Source organism: Cynocephalus volans, chromosome 5 (genome assembly GCF_027409185.1).
Source record: "Cynocephalus volans isolate mCynVol1 chromosome 5, mCynVol1.pri, whole genome shotgun sequence".
Classification (NCBI taxonomy): domain Eukaryota; kingdom Metazoa; phylum Chordata; class Mammalia; order Dermoptera; family Cynocephalidae; genus Cynocephalus; species Cynocephalus volans.
This window is the reverse complement of record NC_084464.1, coordinates 40,878,458-40,892,447: the sequence shown is the minus strand read 5'-3', so window position 1 is coordinate 40,892,447 and position 13,990 is coordinate 40,878,458. Positions and strand designations below refer to the sequence as shown.

The 13,990-nt window shown below is 40.0% G+C and overlaps 1 protein-coding gene across 1 annotated transcript; it reads right to left on the bottom strand.

Annotated features, from left to right (window-relative positions):
* Nucleotides 1-2,433: 2,433 nt before the first annotated feature.
* Nucleotides 2,434-13,610, bottom strand: LOC134378957 (zinc finger protein 737-like). Its single transcript, XM_063098240.1, has 6 exons — nt 13,365-13,610; nt 12,832-13,039; nt 7,763-7,851; nt 7,308-7,434; nt 5,528-5,644; nt 2,434-3,989 (listed from the first exon to the last, which is right to left on the bottom strand). Exons 1-6 carry the CDS (start codon nt 13,608-13,610, stop codon nt 2,434-2,436), a joined length of 2,343 nt encoding a protein of 780 aa, XP_062954310.1.
* Nucleotides 13,611-13,990: the final 380 nt, after the last annotated feature.

Here is a 13,990-nt window from a genome sequence, read left to right as displayed (position 1 = left end):
GTAAGTTGGTTCCTTCTCAGGGCTGTGAGGGAAGAATCTAAATCCAGGCCTCTCTCCTAGCTTCCAGAACTTTGCTAGCAATTGTTGAAATCACTTGGCTTGCAGAAGTGTCACCCCAATCTCTGCCTTCATCCTCACATGTCATTCTTTCTGTGTCCAGACATACCATTCTCATAAGTACACCAGTCATACTGAATTGAGGCTCACCCTACTGACCTCATCTTAACTGCATCTACAATGAACCTATTTCCAAATAAAGTAACATTCTGAGGTACTGGGGGTTGGAACTTCAATATATGAATGTGGGGGGAACATAATTCAACCCATAAATCAGAAAGTAAGCAAATATACAACAAAATGTCAAGTAGTCAGAAGTGTTAAGAAAAATAAAGCAAGGTAAGGCGAGAGTGATGAAAAGTGCTAATTCAGAGAAGATGGTCAGGATGGTCTCTCTGAGTATAAGGTATGTACACAGAGACCTAAAATAAATAAATAAATATAAATATAAAATATAAATACAAAGGTAAAATATTAAAAATACAAAATGTAAATATAAAAAATATAAAGTATGGAAATCAGTCTTGTAAAAATTATGGAGATGAGACTTCCCAGGAAATTGCAAAGGAAATGTTTGATGTGTTTACTGAACAGCAAGGAAGTCAGTGCGGAATAAGTGGAAGAATTGTAGGAGACGCTCCCTATAGCTGCAGCAAGGGGAAAAGACAATCTTGAGAGCTTTGTACTTCATATACCAAGATTTTTATCCTAAGAGTGATAATTCAGAATGTGGGATATTCTACAACTTGCCTGGACTCTTCAAAAAGTCAGGGTCATGAAAGAAAAAGATGAATGTACTTTCTAGATTCACAATATCCCATAGAAATACCATGTGAGCAACAAATGCAAGCCACATATGTAGTTTAAGTTTTCTAGTATCATGTTTAAAAAGGCAAAAATAAACACGTGAAATTGGTTTTAAACATATATTTTATTCAACCCACATATCCAAAATTATCATTTCAACACTAATCAATATAAAAATTGAGATATTTTATATTTTCTTCTGAAGTCAAACCTGGTGTGTATTTTACACTTATGGCACATTTCAATTCAGACTAGGCACATTCAAGTGCTCTGTAGCTACATGTGGCTAGTGGTTACTGTACTGGACGTACAGTTCTAGTTTAAAATAGACTAAAAAGATGTAACAATTGCAACATATAAACTTATATGGATTCTGGTTAATGGGGGGAAAAACAGCTATAAAAAAAACTTCAAGGACAATGAGAAAATTTGAATAGGGGCTGGATATTAGATAAACTACTGAATTATCAGTCACTTTCTTAGGTATGATAATGTTATTATGATTATGAAAAAGAATACCCTTATTCTCAGGAGAAGCATGCTGAAGAGTTTAGGGATAAGTATCATAATAACTTCAACTTATTTTCAAGTGGTTCAGAAAGAGATGAAGCATACGTGATGAAATGCTTTATTTAAAAAAAAAAGGGGGGGTAATGGGAAGCCACTGGAGAATTTTAAGTGACATCACCTCACTTGCATTTTTAAATAAAACTGTTGGCTGCGTTGTGGAGTCCGTCTAGAGTCCACACTGTAGGAAGGCAATAGTACAAGCAGAGAGACCAATAGCATGACCTAGATGGTAAGAAATGGATTCAAGAGATATTTTCAATATAGCACTGACATTATTCGATGACATTGTTGAGATAAAAGGAAGAAGACTTCCAAGCAAGAAATTGGTAAAAACACAAATATTTATTTTTCTCCTTCCATGATTTGCCTTGAAATGCCCAACTGAATACAGAAATAGCATGTGTGTAGTTTATTTACATTAAACATATTTTTGACATAGAGGTGATAGCAGAGCATCATTCAGTCAAACAGGATTAGAGCACAGGTCAGAAGAAGGTATAGGCAATTAGGCAATGTAAGCAATGAAGGCTCCTTGCCTAAGGAACAGAGGGTGTGATGCACAGCCACAACTTAGGGAAGAGGGGACCAAGAGGAGTCAGCAAAGGCAAGAGGAAAGGAACAGCCGGAAACACTAAAGAAGAACCCAGAAAAAGTGTATCATGGAAACCAAGTAATTCATTTAATTCAAAAAATATGTAATGTGCTTCCTCCCCTTCCCCCTCAACCACATCCCCACCATTTACCAGGCAAGATTCTAGCTTACAATAACACACCAGTGAACAAGGGACAAAGTTGCCTGCACACATGGAGTTTAAACTCTAGCAGAGGGGTAAGATAATACACATAATAAACATTATAATTAAAGTATATAGTACATTAGAAGTTATTAAGAGCTATGGGAATAAGTAGGATAAGGAAAGAGCAATTGGGAATACAAAGACACAGGATTCAATTTTAAACAGGGTTAAGTTCCCCCAAACAAGTGAGGACTCCCTGGTGTCAAATGCTGCAGGTAGGTAGGTGTGGATGAGACTGAGGAAAGGACACTGGACTTAATGATTTTTCACTTTCATATTCAGGGGGTTTCTCCTCAGTATGCTTTCTTATTTTATGCCCATTGAGATCTGAACTCACTCTGAAAGCTTTCCCACACTTTTCACACTTGTATGGTTTTTCTCCCGTGTGGACCCTTTCGTGTACATTAAGTTCTGAGCTCTGATGAAAGGTCTTCCCACATTCATTACATCTAAAGGGTTTCTCCCCAGTATGGACTTTTTTGTGGTGCCTAAGGCCTGAGCTATAACTAAACACTTTCCCACACTCTTGACACTCATAAGGCTTCTCCCCAGTGTGGATTCGTTTGTGTTTGGTAAGATCTGACTTCCCACCAAAGGCCTTCCCACACTGGAGACAACTATATGGTTTCTCCCCAGTGTGAATTATTTTATGTTTGGTAAGGTCAGAGCTGCAACTGAAAGCCTTCCCACACTCAGCACACTGGTAGGGTTTTTCTCCAGTGTGGATCCTCTTGTGTTTGGTGAGGTCTGAACTCCCACTGAAGGCCTTCCCACATTCTGCACATTCATAGGGTTTCTCTCCAGTGTGGATTCTCTGATGGACAGTAAGACAGTGCCTAAACTGGAAGGCCTTGCCACACTCAGTACATTCATAAGGCTTCTCCCCAGTGTGGATTTTTTGGTGCATGGTAAGGCAGTTCCTGGTCTTGAAGGCTTTCCCACAGTCACCGCATTTATAAGGTTTCCCTCCATTGTGAATTCCTTTATGCTGAGAAAGGGCCGACCTGCTACTGAAGGCTTTCCAGCATTCATTACATTCAAAAGGCTTTTCTCCAGTGTGGATTCGGTGGTGTTCAGTGAGGGCTGAGATATTCCTGAAGGATTTCCCACAGTCCCCACATTCATAAGGTTTCTCTCCAGTGTGAATTCTCTTGTGTTTAATAAGATCTGAGCTCCCATTGAAGGCTTTGTGGCACTGGTCACACATATATGGTTTCTCTCCACTGTGGATTCTTTTGTGCTGGGTTAGGGCAGAGCTCTGGCTGAAGGCCTTCCCACACTCTTCACATGCGTAAGGCTTCTCACCACTGTGGATTCTTTTATGTAGGGTGAGGGCTGAGGTCACCCTGAAAGCTCTTCCACATTCATCACATTCACAAGGTTTCTCTTTGGTATGCATTTTATCATAGAGAATGAGGTCTGACTGCCAACAGACATTTTCATGACCTGCACTACATTCACAGAAACTGTGCTCATTAGGAACTCTCTTGTACATGAGATATTCTGAGCTTATATGTAAATTTTCCTCTAAATCTTTACCCTTTCGTTCTGACACGTCCATCAGAATTTTCTTAGCTCTGTCATTCACCTCCCCAGAATTTCCAGTCTTAATTTTCACTGTTTCTCCTGTGGGTTTTCCACAATGATTCTTCTGGGCATTTTTCCGGATGACCCAGTGTGACTCCTCATTTCCAAAACTTAGTTTTTCAAGTTTCTCAGTTGATTCCTCACCCCCAATCTTAGTCTTAACACTTGACACTTAAAAAAAAGAAAGAACAAAAGGAAAAGGAGGGAAAGGAGGGAGGAAAGGGAAAAGAGAAAAATAGAAAATGTCACTTGTTTACTGCCCTAATGTGGAAAAATAAGTGAATGGTGATCATATGGACGAACAATGAGCTGTGATGAGAAATTTCCTAAGCCTAAAAATTGTTGAAATACTATGGAGCAAGAACCAACAGAAATTTAATAAAAAATATTGCAATAGAGTTATCTAAGAAAGACAAAAAAGAACAAGATGAAGTAAGAAATAAAAGGAAATAAACTATGTAGCAAAACAGTAAATGGAAAAGTCTAAGCTAATAAAGACAGGGATTTATAACTTTAGAGTGCCCTCCAAACTGAACAAAACAGAACTAAGAAAACAGGTTACACCTCCAATAATCCCATCTTAGGGGATCAGGAATGAAATGTAACTCAAGGAAATGTTTAGCCTGGCCCACCGTCATACACCTCACTTTTAACCTATTCTCTTCTAGCTGTTAAGATTATTTTCAATATCTTCTTTCAAGATGATATGAGTATAACTCTAAACTCCTCTCCTACAGGAAAGGAGGGGAGCCTGATTAACTCTGATACAACTCTGATCAGATTTGTCTTTTAATTCTCTGAGAAATTATCATTCACCCTGTACCAATTGCATTGCTATACATGCTATTTTCTTAACTCTTAACCAGGTCACCTATCTATTGTGTTTCCCTAACAAGATTGTAAGGTCTCTCCTGCCATAAACTCTACATATTTTATATCCATGAATAACTATCAAAATCCAAACTAAGTGTATCCTCCATATACGCACAACATTATTGTAACATTATATTGTCTACAAACTCTAGACATAGCTCTGACACCTGAAATGAGAGTCTGGTATACCCATGGGCTTTTTCTGTGATCCTGCAACAAATATTTATTAAACATAAACTATTTATTACCATGTCCTGGGGATAACCACAGGCCTTCACTTCAAGCTCACAGTCTAGTACAATGCTTCTCAAAATTTAGAGGGCACATCACATTGGGAGCTCATAAAAATAAATATTCCAGCCTGACCCCTGGTGACACCCAGGAATCTCTATTTTAATAAGCTCTCCCACTGATTCAAATGCAGGTGGTCCTCGGATGTCACCCAGGAAAATACTTTCTAGTAGACCATTATGTCTTTTGAAAACAAAGCTGAGAGAACATCAAAGAAGATTGGGTTGAAGATACCGCTGTACAGAACTGACAATCACCAGGCCTATGGGAAGACTAAGGATGGTGGTTTAAGAGTACAAAAAAAGGGGAATTATACACTTTTAAGAAAAGCAGTAAAAACAAAGTGAGCCAGGGAGCAAGGGATCCATATGCTTTTGAGTGATGACAGGTTGAAACTCCAGTGTTTAGTTGTTCTGTTTTTCCTTCTGGAAGATTTAAAGTGCAAGATTAGTAACTGGGAATGATCTATATGATGTGTCCTTAAGTTACCAAGATAAAGAAAGAGAGAACATAAGGTACAAACTCTTAGATCCTTTATGACTCACCTGCACAGGAGCTTCTTGGAGTCCCTCTTAAGTCACCTCCCTGTAGATCAAGAACATAGGATTCCTGACCTTGCTCCAGCTGGGAGATCACGGCAGGTTTGGGAAATAGGAATGCTCCTTATAGGGAAGGTAACAGGATATAATTACCTGGAGATTAAAATAAAGCTACTCCTGGGCCGGCCCGTGGCTCACTCGGGAGAGTGTGGTGCTGATAACACCAAGGCCACGGGTTCGGATCCCATATAGGGATGGCCGGTTAGCTCACTGGGTGAGCGTGGTGCTGACAACACCAAGTCAAGTAAGATCCCCTTACCAGTCATCTTTATAAAAAATAAATAAATTAATTAATTTAATTAAATTAAATAAAGCTACTCCAAAGCTTAGTCCTAGATTTATGGTCAGTAAGAGGTCAATAAAGATCAGAGGGAATAGATAAGCAGAGAGTAAGTTAATAGCTGAAATTAAAATGTCCTCAGAGCATCAAAACATATAAATAACTCTTAACATATCAAGAGGAAAAAGGAAGACAACCAATTAAAAGTACAGCAAAAGAACAGGTACTTAACAAAATATGTCTAAACAGCCAGTAAATATTTGAAAAGGTGCGCAACTTCATTAGGCATCAGTGAAATGCAAATCAAAACCACATGAGATACCATTACACACCCACCATAATGGCCAAAATGAAAAGATTCAGCAAACATATGCAGCACTAGAACTCTCAAACACTGCTACTTGGAGTCTAAATTTGTATAACTACTTTGTTTAGCATATTCTATGACCCAGCAATTCCATTCCTAGTCATAAATGCAACAGAAATGCATGCATATTTTCACCAAAAGACATGTACAAAAATGTTCATAGCAGCACTCTGTAATAATCAAATCTGAAAACAACTCAAATGTAGAATGATGAATTGTGATATTTTCACACAACGGAATAATATAATTAATGAGCATAAATGAACTGTAACTACTGGCAAAAAAAATAAACAAACACTACAAGTATAATGTTAAGTGAAAGAAGCCAAACACAAGAGAGGACATACTATTTGATTCCATTTATCTAAAATTGAAAAACAGGCAAAAGTAATCTATCATGTTAGAAGTCAGGAAAATCACTAACTGAAGTGGAGTTAGGGAGACAGAAGTATTCCCTGAAAGGGGCCCAAAGGAGCAGGCATCTGAGGTTCAGATAATGTTCTGTTTCTTAATCTGGGATAGTTATGCGGCAGCTTTTACTTGATGAAAATTCATCAAATTGTACACTTATAACTTGTGTTACTTTTCTGTATACATGTTATTCTCAACAAACTACCCCCCTCCAAAAAAAAAACAATAACGACAACAAAAATATGTAAACACAGCACAGGGATGAAGGGAACCAAATCAGAAAATCAGATTTCTGGTCTCTGAAAGGCAGACATATTTAGGTAGGCTGCCCTCTTTTCACTACAGAAAATGAAATTCTTTCTGATGGATTATGTGCAGTAGGATTCAATAGGAGAGTCTCTAACCTGGTGGAGCTGGCAGGAATTAGAGGATGAGTTTCACCAGAATTCAAGGATGGCAAAGGAAACTGTCTCCATGGGCACATACAACCTAGTTCCACCAAACTAGGCCTGGAGAGAAAAAATTCTATCTCTGAACCTGAAGAAAGTCCCAAGACACTCTTCTCCCAGGAGGCCAAAAAGATGAGGCATGATCCTTATCAAACTAGTACTGGGCATTGACACATGAAGAAGTAAAGCAGAACCAAAAAGAATGAATAGAGTCCTTACCTAGAGAAAGCAAATTCTCATAATTCTCCAGCATCACATTCCTATAGAGGTCCCTCTGAGCAGGGATCAAACACATCCACTCCTTCTGGGTAAAATACACAGCTATGTCTTCAAACATCACCAGCTCCTGAAACAACAAATAGTTTCTGTCCCGGAAATAATACAATAATGACTTCAATAAAATAAACAAGGAGACCTTGCTAGAGTAAAGTGCTATCACCCTCATTAAGATTATGGAAAGAGTGGAGGGGAACAACAGAGAAAACATTAAGGGGGTCAGGGTATAACCTAGAGGCAGGGTTAAACCATCAAATAAACCCCATTTAGTGAGGATTAAACATCTAAATTTTTTAAATGATAGTCAAAGACCACCTTGATTGAGGGTGTAAATTACAAATGGCTTTATTCAGAGAAAATAATCACTCCCAGGAAGAAGAAAGGAAAACAGAGCTCACCTGGGGATAGTTTATCAACGGTACCTCTTCCTGTGTCCTGTCTCCTTGACAATTCACACAATCCGAGGCAGATGCAGGGGAAGCAGATGCTGAGAGAGGAGAAAGTAATCAATGCAGTCAATGAAGGCCAATTCTTCAATAAGACCACCCTCTTCTGCTAATGATTCTTTCCCTGAATCTACGAACCCTATCCAAATGTGTTCTAAGAACAGAAACTAGAACTCCACTGCCATGTTCAACCTGCTCTCAACTCAATTAGCTTCTCTGGTAGCTCTCACCTCATTTTTCATCATCTGTTCAATCTGTGTTAACAAACTAAAATGATCTCTAACCTTCATATATATGCTTAGGGCTTTCCTCCTAAAGTTCTGTTCACAGTCTCACACAGATGCTCTACTGGAGCAGCCCTTAAGCAAATGGCTCATTGGCCAGGCCATTACTTTTGCTTTGTAACATACCGCTGCTGAGAACTGCAGAACTCTCAGCACTAATGACTCCAACCAAACCCCTGCACTAAAAGACATGACCAAACTCTATCATGGCTTCTAGCAGCGGTAAGGCTGTGTTACTAGGATGACCCCATCCCGCTTCTCTCCCCACATCCCCCAACTAAAATGCCAACCTGAGAAAGCTTACCACTACCAGGAAATTTTACTATTTGTTCTGGCCAACACTTGTGATAAGCCCCAACCTCCCTTAGAATATTTACAAAAAGGGGTTACAATTGTAAATAAGGATCTCTTGCAACTCAGAAGTATCTCTCAAGGACCTGACAGCCATTACTTTGAAATGCAATCAAGAAGGATAAGATTTCTGTCTCCCAATCTCCGTGGGAGGACAAAATTCTAACTTTGGGAGTTGCCAGCTAATAAACACAGCTGACCTCAACTTATTTACACCGACCAACTCTGTACTTTTTCACTTCTCTCACTCAACGGAGCCTGGGTATTCCCCGCTCCCCAAATCGGAATGGAACTCAGCTCTTTCCCCTACTGTCAGTATTTACTGAATAAAACCTATTTTCACCACTTTAACTAATGTTTGTCTGTGTTTACCTTTGACATCGTCCATCACAAAAGTTCAAAGACTTCTCAAGTCAAACTTCTGGAATTAACTGCATCCTAGTATTCAGCAATTTCCCCCCTTTATTTTTTTAATCATACTTTTTCCCCTCTATATCTATTATGGCATACCTTTTCTACTACAACCTGAAGAGATACCAAGGTGCAAACTACATACAAGTAGTACGTAATGGATACAGTCATTTGCTACACAAAAAGCCTCACAGAAATTTAAAACATATTTAATAGGTCCTGTAGTGCTTTTATCTACCCATAATCCTGCTGACTGGGCCAACTGTCGAGCTAGGGCTGGGTCTGGAGCTCACAGACCCCTCAAGCCCATGGTCCAGACTGGGTCACAAACACTTCACATGCCAGGTTGGGTCGCCAGACCCCTCACACGCCCGTCTATGAGCTGGGTAATCGGCAAACAGGTCCTTGGAAGCCGTGGGTCGGAGGCCAATGCTGGAGGCAGACGCCAGCCAACACCGCGGCACCGCCCATGCGCACTAACTCCACCCACACACAATTGCGTACAAAGAATGCTGCACCACCCCCAACCTGACCTAAGGTGAGGGGACTTGATAAAGATTTTCATTAGAAACAAAGATCTCAGATTCTGAGTTGCCTGCTCTACCCTCAGTATTCATGTTCCTGAGTATAATCACATACATAACCAGAATTATAGTGACTATAGTGAAAATAAAGGCAAAATGGTATGGGACTCACACCATTAGTAATTAATTTTCTGCAGTCTAGAGACTCTACTTGCTATGTGTTGATCAAGAAGGAATCCTCTAAATCGGGAGCTCTTGACGTGGAAGTCCACTGATAGGCTACAAGGAGCATATGAATCTCTCTAAATGATGTGCAAAATTGTGTGTACAGGCCTATATGCATTTTTTTCTAAGGAAAAGGTCATTATCTTTCATCAGCTTCTTAGAGGTTGTTCCTTTTAAGACAACCACTCCCCTGAAAAAATAGATTACAAATCACTATTCTAATTGCCTATGACATTAGCCTAACGCCTGGGATATGGGCATTCAGAACATGGGCTGAACCTTTAAAAACAAAAACATGGCCAAGTTAAAGACAACAACAAAAAAATGAAATTTAGTAGAAGATTACATATATACACATTATATGTATCTGTATACATAATTTAATACACACACATACAAGATCTTAATTTTTTCACACAAATTATTCTGTCAAGATGAAATCTTTGCCATATGGGGGTGAGAGATAAAAGTGACTTGAACTAGGATGGAGCACAGTTCAGAATTATTTAAAAGGTAAAATTAACAGGCTTTGGAAATTGATTGTACAAGGCAGGTAAGAAAGATGGAGAGGTCATGTATGATCCTAAAGCAGTGCTTCTCACCCAGAGCAACCCAAGATCTTATAGAAGTCCAGGGCTTCTACAATCACTGTAGTTAGTACATGACTCAGAGCAGAAATGTGCTAAAAATAAAAAGTCAGATATGCAGATTGTGATCCCTTTAAGTGCAGCAAAATACAGAAGCAAATGCAAATATCCCGACCATTGAATCTTCACTGTAGCTTTACCATTATTTTGACAGACACCTTAAAGACTTTCTGATGGGGCCGAGCCCGTGGCGCACTTGGTAGAGTGCTGCGCTGGCAGCGCGGCGACGCTCCCGCTGCGGGTTCGGATCCTATATAGGACTGACCAGTGCACTCACTGGCTGAGTGCCGGTCACGAAAAAACGACAAAAAAAAAAAAAAAAAAAAAAGACTTTCTGATGATCCTATCTAAACCTGCACATCTACCACTCTATCTATGAAGAGTACCAGTGTTAGAAAGAAGAAGTGCCACAAGAAGGCTGAGATAACCTAGGCGACACTCACTCCTCCTGCCTGGTAGCCTCCCCATGGCCTCCACTACACCTCAGCCTAATTTATCTTGAACAAGAGAAACCATGGCATTCTTGACTCTTCCCTCAAATATCTATGCTAGCATAGATTCCTTCCTTCTCAATAAACTATAAGCTAATCTTTAGAACTAAAGTCTTGCAATAACAGCCAAGCTATTTAGGCATAACTGTTCTATTCATCATCACTATGTTCTGTTTTATGTCACTGAATAAAAGTAAAGAGCAGAAAGATTTTGCAAGCATTTTCCAATCCAAATACCACATAAGCTTCTATATAGCTAATTCCTTGGTTAAACGTAGAGTAGGCAGGACCTCCATAGCAAACACTAGTATAGTAACAAATCCACACACACTGACCTGAGGTAGTTCAAAGCTGATTTTTTTCAAGATAGCCAGAAAAGAGGATCAAATGATAAAAGTGTAGGTGATAGATATGTTAACTATTCTGATTAGATCATTACACAATACATACCTGTACTGAAACAATAAACTGTAGCCCATAAACACATAGAATGAAAAAAATTTTTTAATTAAAAAAAAGTTGATTTTTCTATTATAACATATTCTTAACCTTCTCCCCAAGCCTCTTTTATAGGCATTTCCTCAGCTCTACCTTGCCTTCCTGGGGTGACTCCATCAAATCCCAGTGATTGCAGCACTTTTGGTATTCCCATTTAAGTTACATCTTTCCTCTTACTCAAGGAAAAACATTTAACTTTTCCTAATCTTTCTGCACTTTTCCCAAACAATACATATAACATTATCAGGTGATTCACCAACTGGGAGTTATTTCCCAAACTCAACTATAAATTGGTAAGAAAAAGGCCTAAGACAGTGGTGAATAGCTCACCCTCTGCAAATTCCAAATCCAGTCTATACAATCAGTAGAAAGAGCAGACCTTTGGAAGCTGAGAAACAGGAGTTCAGGTCTTGGCTCTGCCTACAGAACTATACAAACTAAACTGACCTCACCTCTCTGAGTCTTGGTTTCTTAATCGGACAAAGGGGGTGTTATGAGGATACACCAGGATCATATAAGTTGTTCCTGGCATGTAGCCCTATACCTCGCCTCAAACTTATCTCTGTTCTTTCCCTACTTTCCCACCAATAGCAGCCCCTAGTAGGAGTGGGACAACTCCTCTCCCTCTTCACCCTGAGGCCTAGGTTTTTCTCCATTACTGCCCAGAGCCAGGGATCTAAGTAGGAGATCCCTACCTAAACTAATCTAACAAGCCAAGTAAGGAACAGGGATCTAAGTAGGAGAAGAACTATAAGGATGAAGATGGCCTGGGGAAGACAGCTCCTATTAACTGTGGGTGGGAATCAGTCTACAGGCCCACTGATAGTCTTTCCAACGGTTCATGAGTAGATCCAGGCTTTGGATGCAAGTAAGTTCTTAATATTTAGAGATTTGACCCAGGAAGTTTCACAAGTACTGCCCCAAGCTGTAGCCTGAGAGACTGGTCTCCTTGTCTTCTTCTTGATGGAGCATGCTGCCCACAGAGAGCTTTCTGGGGGAAAGGAGGATAAGTACAGAGCTATGAAGCCTGGAACAGCTGGGAACAGGAAGTTCAATCTCCATGGCAACTTTTAAGAACGGGCTGTGGATCACTCCAGGATGGGAGTAATTGGAAAAGATTTTCTATAAAGTGACAGTTAGTAAATATTTATAGTCTGAAGGCCATACAGTCTCTGTCACTACTACTCAATTCTGCTGTCATAGCACAAAAGCAATATATAAACAAATGAATATGGCTGTGCTCCAATAAAATTTATGGACACTGAAATTAGAAATTTCATAATTTTTAAATGTAATAAAATATTATAATTCTTTTGTGTTTTTTTCAACCATTTAAAAATGTAAAAGCCCTTCTTAGTTCAGGGGCCATTCAAAAACAAGTGATGGGTCCCATTTTGCCTGCAGGCTGGAGCTTGCTGACCCCTGCCTCAGGAGATAAGGTAGCCAGTCTCCTGAGCCACGGTGGGGTGGAACTGCTTCAGGAACAGCTAAGGAGTGGCTTTCAGTCACTTAGAGGACAGCCCAATGTTCACTTAGGTCTATTTAAAAAATACTCAGGTGTATAACATCTAAAAACTAGTTCTTTGGTACCATGCCCTAGCTCATTTTCTACTGAACTGCCCCCCATAAACAGGATGACTGCTAGCTCCCCACCTCTCTTTTGCAGGACCCAAGAAAAGGGAATGACATTTTCAGGCTGGATGACTGTGGGCCACTGTTGGGTAACTGGTGAATCCAAGGTTGATGCCAAAATCTTCTCACGTGCCAATCTCTGCCCTTCCTGGGCACTGGATAAAGCCTAGATGTGAGAATATCATCAAAAGGGAAGAAATGTTCAGATGTTAGACTTAAAATCCCAGGAAAGGCATGAAGAGCAGTCTGATTGGACTGCAGAGATAGGGACAAACCAATTTTCACTCCATTTTAAAAGACAGAGATGGCATACAGACTTCCCTACAAAAGCATGCAACTATAAAGACTATCAATACAGTACAGTCAGTAACAAAGAGGTTAAGGAAGAATCTCAGTTCAGGAGCTTTGCCCCCACTTCCCTTAGCTATTAAGAAATGCACATTTTTCACTGTTTTTCTCCCCTGACCAGTAGAGACACTTCCTCCTTTTACCTGTTCTCCATCCAGATCTCGCTCTCCATCTCTCCTCACTTCTGTGGCCTCTCTGTTAGGAGAGTCATGTACCCACATCCAGTCCTGTCTCTCTCCAGGTAGGACGTCTAGGGCCTGCTTCTCAAGGGGACAGGACTCCTCAAGTGAGCCAAATCCCTGCGAACACTGATCAAAGATAAGTGCCTTCTCCAGAGTTGCTGACATTTTGAGCCAAGGGGCAGGAACTGCTCTGCATTTTGCATCCATCGGTAGTATGTCTTTAGATTCGAGGAAAGTGGTTCAGAGGCCGCACTCTGCATTTCACATTATTAACCTGCAAGAAAAGGTCGGAGAAAGGAAAGAGAAAGAGAGAGAAGGATCCAAGAATGGGAGCAGTACCACATCGATAATTAAAAATCACTAAAGAATCGCGCAGCCTAAAGGGAAAAGAAATTAGCAGAGAGGAAGAAAGTTAAAGCTCTGATCAAAATTTAGGGATTAGTGGGGACGGTCTAGAGTTCTGTTCAAGAAAACAGATGCAGGCACCAAAATGCTTGGGTTCCTATCTTCAACTTACCAGCTGTGACACCGTGGGCAAGTTTATCTTCTCTAGGTCTCAGGTTGCCCATCTAAAATTTGGGATAATG

Coding starts and splice junctions, on each gene's coding strand:
- LOC134378957 (XM_063098240.1), bottom strand. CDS start 13,610: ATGGATGCAAAATGCAGAGCAGTTCCTGCCCCTTGGCTCAAAATGTCA. Junction 7,435..7,762: donor CGTTGATAAACTATCCCCAG/GTGAGCTCTGTT, acceptor TTGTTGTTTCAG/GAGCTGGTGATGTTTGAAGA. Junction 5,645..7,307: donor TGAGAATTTGCTTTCTCTAG/GTAAGGACTCTA, acceptor CTTCCCTATAAG/GAGCATTCCTATTTCCCAAA.